Raw genomic sequence first — 12275 nt, 5'->3', positions numbered from 1 at the left:
TTCGATGAAACGGCGTTCGATGAAATGTCCTGGAACCTACGCGTTTGCCACTTTTGTTTCCTTCGGGGTTATTTTCCCGACAATTCCTTTTCTCGACGACAAATCAGGCACAGCTTGGTACCCCCCCCACCCCCTTTTTTTTTCTCCGTAAGTAGAAACCGAAAAAACACAAAGAAGGCCCAGACTCCTCTATACACTCCGTGCGGGAACTATAGGGGGCGCGGTGGGGCTGCACGGCAGCGCCACTGGCGGCGGAGCTGGTGTTGCTTCGCGAGACTCGTCCGGCCGCTTGCAGCCGCCCTTTGCACCAGGACGCTATGGCGGCGCAGACGTCCGCAGTCGGAGGCTTGGTACTTCGAGCCGGTTTTAAAGACGTCTTAGTTTCATGTTTCGCGATGCCACTACGAAAAAGGGTGAAGACCTCTACGAGAGTGGCCACGTCTTCGACGTTAACGAGAGATTATCGACGGCGTCGTCGGTCCTGAGGGCAAGGTGTGTGCGACAGGCGAGCGTCTGTCAAGAAGCTTACTCCATAACGATCAAAGTAAGTGCGCGTTCTTTCATGCTCACAGAATTATTTATTCGTATTTACTAGTATTGTCTCCTTCAGAATCTCAGAGCTATTCGTGATTATCGAATGCCTAGATGAAATCTTGGGAATGATGTTTATCCTTTCGGGTCACGGCAATTCGCACGGAGTCTTTTTCGCGAAATGTTTCACTTCAATTTGTTGCGGTGTGTAACAATCTCTTTCTTTGTTTATCTTGCCTTCATTTAACTGCCTTCTAGTTTCTTCGCCGATTTCTGTGCACGCCAGCTCTTCCTCGTCGTAGCTGACTCGATCGTATCGAGCGCCGAGAGATATGGGTAAACAAATCTCGTGAGTGGGTGCTACGATCACAAAAGCCTCAAGACCCGTTGCTATTTGATCAGAAAACTTCTGCAGCACCTGTAGGGCCTCGGCAACTCCGATCGATTGCTAGACTCGAGTCCACTGCGAAATGTGACCTCTCCTTTATTATCAAAGCGGGATCATTTCGCTGATGCCTAAAGTCGGACCGCACGTCCGATCAGAATTGCAAAGACAATTTCCTCACACTTCCTATTTTCGCGAGGGAGGCGAACATTAACGAAATAAATGTATCAGCATTTGCTGCACGGTTGTCTCACTCATCCCATTCCAACCCTTGGTCGACCTAACAAAAACAAATTCCTGCACTTTCTGCCCTGCTGTTGTATATTTTTGAGCATGATCTTTTAGTTCCGAGAAAAAGACCAGGCGCACAGGAGAACGTGTAGTGCTGATGATATTCATAATGACAATGTTGCATGAACTTGACTGGACATTAAGGAGTCTTACATCCACGTTTTCTTTTTGTCATCAGCTGGACAACACCAGGAGGATAACAGAGGCGCACTGCACCTGTAGAGGTGGCACATGCGGCCAGTGCAAGCACACGACAGCAGTGGTGGCATATGTGAACAGGGAGGACACTTCCACAAAGACGTCCACAACAAATGTGTGGAAGAGGCCATCGGCAAAGCAGCTTGGAATGTACAACAAGGGTGTGCTATTCTCGGAAATGTTTGCATCGAAGCTACCGGATGGCAGGCTGCAGGGACAACCGGTGCCAGCGTCTATTGTAAACTCCAACTGCCCGTTAGGCATTATGCTTCGTCAAGAGGAGCAAGTGAAGGAGAACCTCAAAAGTCTCAACAAGCTTCTACCTCGTGTCGGACAACCGCGGGTAATATTTGGCGCAGATGACATTTTGAGTGAGGAGCTATGTGACGACATTCTTCTCGCTGTCATGGTCAGCGAGGATGAGTGCAAAGAGATTGCACAAGAGACAATACTTCAAAGTGCATGCCCACAATGGCACCGCTTGCGGGCACCAAGAATCTCTGCAAGCTCCAAGGCTCACAGAGTGAAAATACGTACAGCTGACTTCGATACCCTGGCCGAAGACCTTGCCTCACCACGGTCATTCAAGAGTGCCTCATGTTCTTACGGTGTAGCGAAAGAACCGGAAGCCAGGAAAGAATACGAGTCCTCGGAAAAGAAAAAGGTGATACAAGTAGGACTTGTTGTGTGCGTCCCACAGCCGTGGTTGTGTTGCAGCCCCGACGGACTGGTGGAAGAGAATGGGGAAGTCCGCCTCCTAGAGATCAAGTGTCCGTCTAGGTGCGAGACCAAGCCCGTAGTTAACGAGAACATTAACGTTGACTACCTGCAATACGAGGGGAAAAAGCTGAAGCTGCAGGAAAGCCATGTGTACTACACACAAGTTCAAGTCAGCATGTATGTTGTTGGTGCGAATGTGTGCGACCTCTACGTCTACTCACCCAAGGGGTCCGAGTGTGTCAAAGTAATGAAGGACATGCCGTTCTTGAAGAAAGTTGTGCCAAAGCTGGAATGGTTTTTTTTAGGCACTATTTTCCAGCTGTTCTGAAGCGGCAAAGCCTCTAAATCACCTAGCGTAGTGCTGATATGTGAAAAATTGTTCTGTATGGAATACGAAGTGCAAATGTCCAGTTGAAATATCACAAATAAAACGTGTGTGACCATTTATTTCTGATTCATAGTGGCAACGTGGGCAAGTTGGTTCACGCTTACGATAAAATACACGGCGTGCAAAACGACGAAGACTGATTGTACAAAATGACAAAGACTGATGAAAAAGGAACAAACACGACAAATGCTAATTTTCGTCCTCTCATCCTGTCTGCTTTCTTTTCGTCGGTCTTTGTCTTTTTGCGCACTGTGTACTTTATCGGAAGCACAGATTTCTGTTCGAAACTCTCACAGAGTCTTAATGACGGGACCTTGCAGGTTCGCGAGCATGCTACATACATGTAGAATTTTGTCTATGTGGCATTTGAGTTCTGGCGTCAACCTTTGGCTCAAGATTGCGAAACTCTTAATCCGCTGGATACATCTCTCAACATGAATTCGATGAGATGCAACCTTGTATGTCTCCTTCATCTCTGCCTCCGTGAACTGTTCATTAGCTCTTGCAAATGGTGGCATAACGAGAGTCACATCTTTACTCTCCAAGTCGCACTTCACGTGAGGAAACCCTTTGTCGGCCATAACCATATCACCTGGTTCTAGCAGGTTAACCAGCCGAGAGTTTGCTATGATGTAAGTGTCACTTGCCCTTCCGCCATAAACATCTGAAATAAATGTAATGTACCCAGATGGCGTGATGCCAACAAGAAATTTGAGCGTGAAGTCACTTTTGTAATTACTCCAGCAGTTCACTCTGTCAGAGACTTTGCTCGGTTTCTCAATCCGGACTTCACTGCAGTCGACGATAACCCTACAATTGGGATACTTCGACCGGAACGATGCAGGCATTGATGCATGAACAACATCTCTAGAAAACCACTGGATCCATCCCTGCGTACTAACATAGAGCACATCTAGAATCGTGTAGAAGATGCGCGATGCACTGGTTCGGTGGATACCAAACAATACACCCAAGGCAGAGAAGGTCAGTCCATGCTTCATCTTGACCAGGAAAAGCAGGAGCTTGCTCTCCATACCCAGATCCAAGTATCGCTCCCCACGTACCTGGAACGAAAATACTTTTTATGTAAACAGAATAAAGTTTTCTTTGACCAGACATTTTTGCTCGAAGTGCGGTGAAATCTTAACCGAAGTCCCTTGTAGCTGCCAAGAGTATCTAGCAAACTCTAATGGCTGAATGCCCACTAGCTCTTGGCTTCACTACTACACGAAGCTTGCGTCACTCTGTGGTGATAAGAATAATTGCCAGCAAATTGTCATCTTTTACGACAGTAAAACTGTTGTCTGCGAATTCTGTCTCTGATCGACTGAATCCTACTGCTCTTTTTTCCAACCCCCAACCGATCCGACCAGCTCGCCAGTCTCATCTCGACTGTCTGAGAACCATGCTGAAAAGTGACGTATGGCAGAAGTACAAATGGCAAATGTAATGAGACACCGAGACCGGATGTACACGCAGACTGTGGTTGTGATGAGTGAGAGGTAATGTTCTGCGACTACTTTAATCCCCACGGACAGGCTCGACGATCATTAACTACAGCAATGGTGCAAATCTGCTGAACTTGTGGGACAGCGTCCTTCTCGTCGACTCATTATGTTTAGGCTCGAGCATTTACCATGTCGCGAATGCGGACAGAATTAGAGAGGCTTTGGCACGGGCAGTATTTGTTGAGATGTGACTTGCATTTCTGAAGTGTTGCGCATGATCTTTCGTAGCTTTGCTGTGAATTAACGTGTTTTCATTCCTAGACTGATGGCGCAGAAGCTGAGCACAGCCGCTGTGGAGTCACTAATTTAGACAATTCCGCTTGCCGTGACATGACTTAGCATTGTAAACAAAGCGCATGCGTCCAATTATCTATTGTTTTAGGCCCCACAGCCACATCCATTTGGTCACAGGGTTTGCTTGTAATACGACAAGCATCGTCCTGTTACTAGGTGACGCGTGTCTGCAACAGACCACCGCAAGCATACATTCTGCACCTAAACGTAATGAAATACCAGTGTGCGCTAGCCTTCGGAGCTAGGCAATTTCTGTCCACCGTAATTGGACAGAGACTCTCAGCTGAATGCCAAAACGCGCACTGGAGGTACACTGCCTAGCACTTCCCGCACCGGTGCAGGTGAATTGAGAGCACCTGCCAAAATCTCAAAATTTGTATGGTAGCTGCATCACCCGATCCCGTTTGCTCGAAGTGCAGATATCTTTAACCGTGTTTAGAAGTTATCCGAAGTACCTGGTAGAGGGATTTCAAGACCGCGTGACTGGCCGTACAGGTACGCGGGAGGGGGGCAATTTTCTGCATCCCTACACGACCGGTCACAATCTTAAAATGTCCTACTTTCGTTTACTTGTAACCATGGTTAAAGATATTCATGCTCCGAGCAAATAGAACCAAGTGGTGCAGCTACTTCAGAAGTTCTAACATTTTTTCTCGTAATGAGGATAGCTTTGTGGTAAATTTAAGACATACAGTCGGCATGAAAATGAGCTGGCTCATTGGAACGCTCGCCGGAGCAGCGAAAATTTCTTTGGGGCGCTTCTGTCTCGATAAGCCATTAAGAGAAAGGCTGGAAGAAATGCTGCGACCTCGTGCACTGGGGAAGATGGCAATAAAGTAAGCGGCGCATAGGATGCACTTGGATCTGCTCGTTGCACACCGGCTACATTCTACACCTAACGTCATAAAATGCATGTGCTAGCCTTCGGAGCTCGGAGATTTCCGTCCATGGTGATTGGACGCAGACTCTAAGCTGGGTACGGTGTGCCCAGTCAGGTATTAATTTTACGTGAGCCCGAACAGAGTGACAATGCAGTGCTCGGGCCTAATCCATGTATTGCATTCAGCTAACACATTGAAAGGTTGATCCTCTTGTCTGTCAAATGTGACCCGCATGACCTTGCCACCAAGCTTTTTGAAGGCAAGAAAGAATGAAGTACCCTGCATTTACTCTTGAAACTAGGCAGATAGGAAAACTCTAGACTTAGTAGCATTACGTGGGACATACTTGCTTCAGGCTTGTGTTAACATGCACATAAACTTCAAACCCTAAATTGCTGTGTCACCCCTTTGAGTGAGTTTCTATTTACCTTTGACAACAAATTCAACAATGCCAGGAACACCATGGCAGTCACACCGGTAAGGTCCCTCAGAGCATCATCCTTTTCACTGTGGTTCACCAAAGAATGGTAACCATAAAAACCTTTCGGTTGGTGATCCTGGAGGCACACCGCAGCGATACTTGCATCAGCAGTCGTCGGTCGTTTGTGCGCTAAGTATGCAACCTGGGTGGATGCCTCGCAGACACCAGTCCAGAAGACGCAGGATATCATCAGCACACCCTGATCCTGGGGCTCTGATGTCCATGATGTTTGAGTTGATACCTGAAGTTGAAGCAATGACATGTTACAATATTTACAATTAAAGCAAAACTCAAATGTTTAGTCTCATGTTAGCAGAGGAGAACCTACCTCCACACCTTCCTGATGACGAGCTTCACTATGTTGTCCAGTGACTTCAGGTTCTCCAAACTCTGGTGCGAATGCTGGAGATGCTGGCAGATCCACAGGAGCCTCGGTCACCACTGTTGGTGGCGCAGCTTGCAGCAAGTCTGGCAGCGACGTTGAGGTCTGGGGCAGAGCTGCAGTAGCTGTCCTCCGTTTCTTGTATCTAAGAAAAAGAAATCACACCTTCACTTCTCTCATTAATCACAGTGAGGCTGCATACCAACAAATAAGCTCCTGGCTTCTAAATAGAGCAAACACTGCAATTGTTCTCGCATTCCCACCCAACTGTGCAGCAGTTGCGTTTGACATTGTCTTTCCGCGACCTACGAGAAACCAGCGTCATAAAACTGCTTCCCCGAAACCGTCGAAAAGAAAACAAAATTGCCGCGTCTGTAAGGATGCTAATTAAAAGCAGCCGACAGACCGGAACAAGTAGGTTCAAATACGGCAATTTGACAATGTTCTCACCTTTCGTAGCGTCCGGATTTATCCTCAGGGAGCACCGAACGCTTGCGGTACTCTTCGGGGAATATCGTCGGCGCATACGACGGGGACGAAACATCCTTCGAGGACGCACCTCCGACGAAATGAACGCTGCATATCCGTGAGTGCCGGGTCGGCTCCCAGTCCGTTCCGTCGGCACTGAAATACGCAAACGTTAGTGGCAGAAGAAAAACCAAAACACAACGCGAGACGGAGAAGATAAGTTCGCCATTACGATCCATTGGAAGACAAGATCCGGAGCGGAACTTACTTCTTCCGCCGCACGGCTCTGATCCACTCTTGCCGCTGCCCGACGAAGCACGGACGAGTTGAAAAACTGTACATTGTCGTCCCCGCGGGGCACGACGTGTACCTATTAGTACAACCGACGACGCAGCAATTCATAATCGCAATAAACAGCGCGTTTGCGGCGCAGTTTGGGCGTCGCGGCGGCAGTTGTGCAAGCCTCTGAAAGCGGTGGTGCCGCGCTGTTTCCTTCTGCTCGGGCAGCTCGGTTCTCGCGGCCTGTCCTCTCTGACGGCCGCGCGGCGGCGCGCCGGTCGCCGCGCACGGAGTGTATATGCCATATAACCACACCCTCTAGCCCCAAGCCAGTGGACCCCATCTTATTGGCGGCGAGATGTTTTGGTGGCGCCCTCCTATAGCGAGTCATCACTGGCGGCCATATCCGTCTGCGCTGCTGCTGAGCGCGTGCTGACGGCGATCTTCCGCAGTCTTTTTGGAGCGTGCATTTAGCACCATCAAGGTTGCCGGTCTTAGCAGGCTATTAATGTGGGCTCGTTCTGAACATGCGCTGTAAACATCACCCTCAAATATGGCGTCCAGTGAATACCTCCCATGGTTATCTTTCGTGACGTCAATACCTAGCGAACAACAAGTTTGAAGGTTTGTAAAGAGCATGGTGGAAGCTTTAAATCATAGCACTCTTAAACCAACACTGCCAACACCGTCAAAATTGAAGTTCTTCCATTCTTCTTATTTTCATCGATGAAAAATCCTTTGCTGACGTCATAGTCAGCATTCGGCCTGTCGTGGAAGATACGCTTGGTAGAAGAGCGTGTTGGTTTAAGTCATGGATGAAGAAAGAATAAACAATTAAAACAGGGGCAACACAACCACATCTTTCAACTAGCAACAGACGAGTAAACTTTCAACAGCGAGCAGCCGACTATACCCAGTAGGAGTGGGGGAGAGAAGGGGAGAGAAGGAAAGATAAAACACGCGAAGTGCAAGTCAGGGTGGTAGGGTTATCTCAGATTTTAAAAATTCAACCTCAGTTTTCGTCAGCAGGAGGGAAGGGTTTGACACGTTATTTTTTGCTGTGGTCATGGCGAATGATTCTATGATTTCCCTGCCGAATCTGCTGTCATGCCCCCCAAGGATTTTTGTGTCATCAAAGAGGGGATGACAACGCAAACACGAACGGGCATGTATGACTATGGGATGATAAGAATCTGGAGAGGCCTTAGAAACTTCGTTGTGATGTTCGCGGAGTCTGTGATTGGTGCATCTGCCGGTCTGTCCTATGTATTGATGGCCACAGCTCAAGGGGATGGAGTAAACTTTCTTCTCTTTGCATGGAATGAATTTCTTTTCGTGTTTGACAGTGCAGCCAATCGGAATCCGGTTGTTGTTGTTCACTTGTTGACAGAGTTGTTTAAGACGCATGCGGCACGAGAAGACAACATTCGTGTCGAACTTTGAGGCAATGGATTTTATCCGGTGGGCTGAATTGTGTACGTAAGGAATGACGGCGAATCGGGCTTTCTTTTTTGTGGCTGGTGACTGGCGATCAGGCCCGCGAATCATCCTTTCCATTACAGATCGGAGAAGGTCGACCACAGCAAAAAATAACGTGTGAAACCCTTCCCTCCTGCTGACGAAAACTGACGTTGAATTTTTAAAATCTGAGATAACCCTACCACCCTGACTTGCACTTCGCGTGTTTTATCTTTCCTTCTCTCCCCTTTTCTCCCCCACTCCTACTGGGTATAGTCGGCTGCTCGCTGTTGAAAGTTTACTCGTCTGTTGCTAGTTGAAAGATGTGGTTGTGTTGTCCCTGTTTTAATTGTTTATTCTTTCTTCATCCATGGCGTGGAAGATAAAGCCCCTCCATCCTAAAAAAAGTGGCGCCATTCATTGTTGTAGAAATGCTCGAGGCACGTGCCACGCGCCCCTTCTAGGAAATTCATGGCGTCTGAAATCTAGCTCAGTGCTGGGCTGTGCCGTCATGATCTTCCCAAGGGCTACACGTTGCACGCGCCTCGTGCATCGACGAACAATGCGCTACTTTTAAAACATAAAAGGGCTTTAGTGGAAGACCGATCACAGCGGCGCTTTCGATCGCTCACGTCGCCAATAGACCGATCTCACCAAGTGTTCGGCACATGCGTGAAGCCGACATAACTTTAGTTCACAAGAAGCAGGCGGCAGTGTACGAGACGGCTCGTTCCGCCTCGTTCTTTTCACGCGCAGAGTTCCAGCAAGGTTCGGGCACGTGCTGAAATACTAAAGTTATCTCGATGCATTGCGGCAGCGGTGGCGTAGTTAAACTGGCTGGTGAGATGGGTCTGTTCTCTCATAGACCCGTTGCTCTGGGGCAGGGGGCGCGAGCGCATCCGCAAGACGCGACTATGTTATGATGGCTGAACCATCCAGGTGGCTCTATAACGTTCGATTTTGCACGTGCCACGTTCTAATGCAAGCATCTGAAGATGCGCGATAACAAAACCTCTGAACAAATAAAAATTAAGAAAGAATTATGCAGCTCGCGGTCGCAGCGTCCCATTAAACATTCCTTTCATCTTTGCGATTTTTCATAGCTTCCGCGAGCACGTATGTTCTACTTTACATGATAGCGAAGCCGAAGCTACTCGCAACAGCACGTCCTTCTAAAAGATGCTCGCACTGCAGGAGCGCGCGTGCTTGACAAGAACGCTGAAAGCTCGCAGGTCGATCCTGTAGCCTCTGCTACGCTGGCACTTATGGCGAATTCCACTGGTCGTTTTGGAGCACGCCGGGATCGACTTTTCTGGAGCGACCTTATTTCTCATGGGCGATCGGGATCGAGACCGACGTGTTTCACTGGTCATTTTGGATTAGCTCCCGCTCCAGATCTCGATCTGGATCCGAGAAAAGTCACTCCCACGATTTCGGCGGATTCGACCGGAAGCCAGCCGGGTCAGCCCTCCGCGCACACACGTGACTTCCTTTCTCGTGGATCATCTCGCCTGATCTCGCCTGATCTCGCCTATCTCGCCTCAGAAGAATAAGCAGCACGTCGCGGGCTGGGCTCCTAGATTGTCTCGACATCAGAAAATTTGTAATGGCCGCTTGCTTACCCCTTGGCTCGACAGCCGGCTCGTTTTCCAGGAAGGAGAAGAGAAGGTATTCGCCACGCGACGGGCATTATGGCAATCTTTGCTAGAAGCACCTGAGCCATTCCTGCCGCTCGTGCGTCGAACATGTGTTAGCGCCGCAATTGCGAGAACGTCTTCGAAACGACCGCTGCGGCCGCGGAAAGGGGATTCCCGGGCAGTTGAATGACGGGAAGGCATCCATCGATCTCGGAGCAGTGGTCATGTTCCTATGGGGATCCGTGGGCGGCGCGACCCCGTTCGGATCGTGTGCTCCAGTGCGGATCTGGTCAACTGATCCCGGCACGCTCCATTGCCATTAGAATGGAACGAAGTAGAAAAAAACTCTAGTGGGGAAGCGTATTGACGTAGGTTCGGAACCCGAGCCAAATATTCTATTTTGCTCGCCTGGAGCGCTGCTCAAAACTTGAGAGCTACGGGTCTATCCCCAGTGCAAAGAGGGGGCATAAAATGTTCGTCGTCTTGTCAACCTTTCTTTGTAACATCGCAGAGGTTTGTTGAAATTTCAACTCCGACTGAGAACGAAGTTGGAAGCCGTCCGCGCCAATATGGTGCCTCTATTAGCCGCGAGAACGAGCTTGCAATCAGTGTAATGATTGGTTGCTCTATCCTCGCCGTGGCGTCACAGGCAAAACAGCGGTTTTGTCCCCAGGAGATTAGGATCGCGCGAATAAAAAGAGAGGCCTTTTGGCACCGCAGGCACGATAATTCTTGTCTTGCAAGAATAAGGCAAAAATTACGATGGAATATATTATCAGCCAATACTAAATCGCTTCCGAAACGTCTCTAAAACGCTACTCAAAACTTTTTTTTTTCATTTTTTTTTTTCTGAAATAGATAAATCTAGAAACTGAAATAAGGTACTCTCTGCTGAAATAAGGACTCAGGGTTCGTACAGCTCCTTGAAATCCTTGAATATCCTTGATTTCCTTAAAAGTATTTTAAGGGCCCTTAAATATCCTTGAAAGTTAAAACGATCCTTGTATTCCTTGAAAATCCCCCAACAAATGCGTAAATGCCGTGTCGTCTGGCAACATGGCATGTCGTTTGTTCTAAATGATAAAGCCAATCCAAAGCGTCCCGTGTCATTGCCATTTTTGCTTTGGGCTGTGTTGAGGATCAAGTTGGGGAGCGTGAGACATTTTCAATCCAGATTGAAAGCCCAAATTCCGGTGCAAAGTGTAAGTTCCAACCTTCTTGGCTGGAACGCAAAGACTGGCGCCAGTGGGTGGGACCAGATACGAATGACTCCTTCCGAGCGAAGTGCGCGATCTGTCGAAACGCTACAAAAAACCGCAATGGCCTGCTCAATATTCCACTGTCGAAGGAGCTAAAGTCCTCTGTACGCCTAGCAAGGCAGAAGTATGCTGCCTACCTTGTAAGAGCACAAGAAGAAAGCAGCCAGCGAGCTGAAAAGTTTGAAGAGAAAAGCAGTTAAAATAGAGCTGGAGGGAATGCCTGAGAGGGGGGAATTGAAACTCCAGAAAACTCTGAGGTACCTGCTCGAGTCGTCGGAATGCATCTCCGAAGATGCTGAGGCGAAGAATGACTTCACACGTTTGGCCAAGGCCAATAGTTTTCGCCGAGCAGCAAAAGAAAAGAAAACGGCAATAGCTGCTGTAGAACGAGAAATTATTGTCAAAAAGGAGCTCATTTCTTAACTCCTGTCAACGAAGAAATATCTTCGAACATTCCTTGAATTTTGTCTTCTGATGCCCTTGAAATGCTTGAAACGTCCTTGAAATTTGTATCAAATATTCTGTACGAACCCTGCAAGGACTATACCCGTCGGTGAACCGATCTCATGTTTTTAAACTTGAATATGTCATAGTATGTGACGAAGACCACTGCGGAGGTGGCCGCAGTACATGGCTCACTGGTACGCAAACTTTCGACTTTATCTCAATTTCGCTTGACATGCAGTTACTTCATTTCAAAAAGAAAAAAAAACTCTACCTGTGATTTTGTAAAAGATATAATCACATGGCCCACAAATCAACCACCGCACTTTTACTTTGTGCAACAGCGTTTACTCATTTGAGTGATTTGCGGTGGCGGCGTCTCGTCCCGGCGAACAAAACAACAAATCCGGTGGTCGATAAAATATGCTAGGGCCTTAGTGTCAATTCAGTTTTGAGAAGCGATTAATCGGAACACGTAATTATGGAAGTTATTGTTTTAATAACTTGTTTAAAGCATAGCTCTGTCACAATAAAACTACGCTTTGATCAGTACGTATATAAGACACAGCACTATCTGAACTTGTGGTGATTAATTTTTTTGGTATATCGGCAGTACAACAAATATTTCTGATTTCGTGCTATTTAGAAAACGCACACCGATTTAGGAATCG

At 47.8% G+C, this 12275-nt stretch overlaps 2 protein-coding genes across 2 annotated transcripts in view; one reads left to right on the top strand and one right to left on the bottom strand.

Moving 5' to 3' along the window:
• Positions 1 to 12275, top strand: part of LOC120846705 (4-coumarate--CoA ligase 1-like) — an 89419-nt gene that overhangs the window by 71201 nt on the left and 5943 nt on the right. The gene's annotated exons all lie outside the window — the stretch shown is intronic.
• LOC115317057 lies at positions 2498 to 6816 on the bottom strand. Its single transcript, XM_042287620.1, has 4 exons — positions 6510 to 6816; positions 6006 to 6204; positions 5625 to 5918; positions 2498 to 3577 (listed from the first exon to the last, which is right to left on the bottom strand). Exons 1-4 carry the CDS (start codon positions 6764 to 6766, stop codon positions 2804 to 2806), a joined length of 1524 nt encoding a protein of 507 aa, XP_042143554.1. The 5' UTR covers positions 6767 to 6816; the 3' UTR covers positions 2498 to 2803.

Source organism: Ixodes scapularis, unplaced genomic scaffold (assembly GCF_016920785.2).
Source record: "Ixodes scapularis isolate PalLabHiFi unplaced genomic scaffold, ASM1692078v2 ptg000044l_1__unscaffolded, whole genome shotgun sequence".
Taxonomy (NCBI): Eukaryota; Metazoa; Arthropoda; class Arachnida; order Ixodida; family Ixodidae; genus Ixodes; species Ixodes scapularis.
The sequence above is the reverse complement of the archived record's forward strand: the minus strand, read 5'-3'. Positions and strand labels throughout refer to the sequence as shown.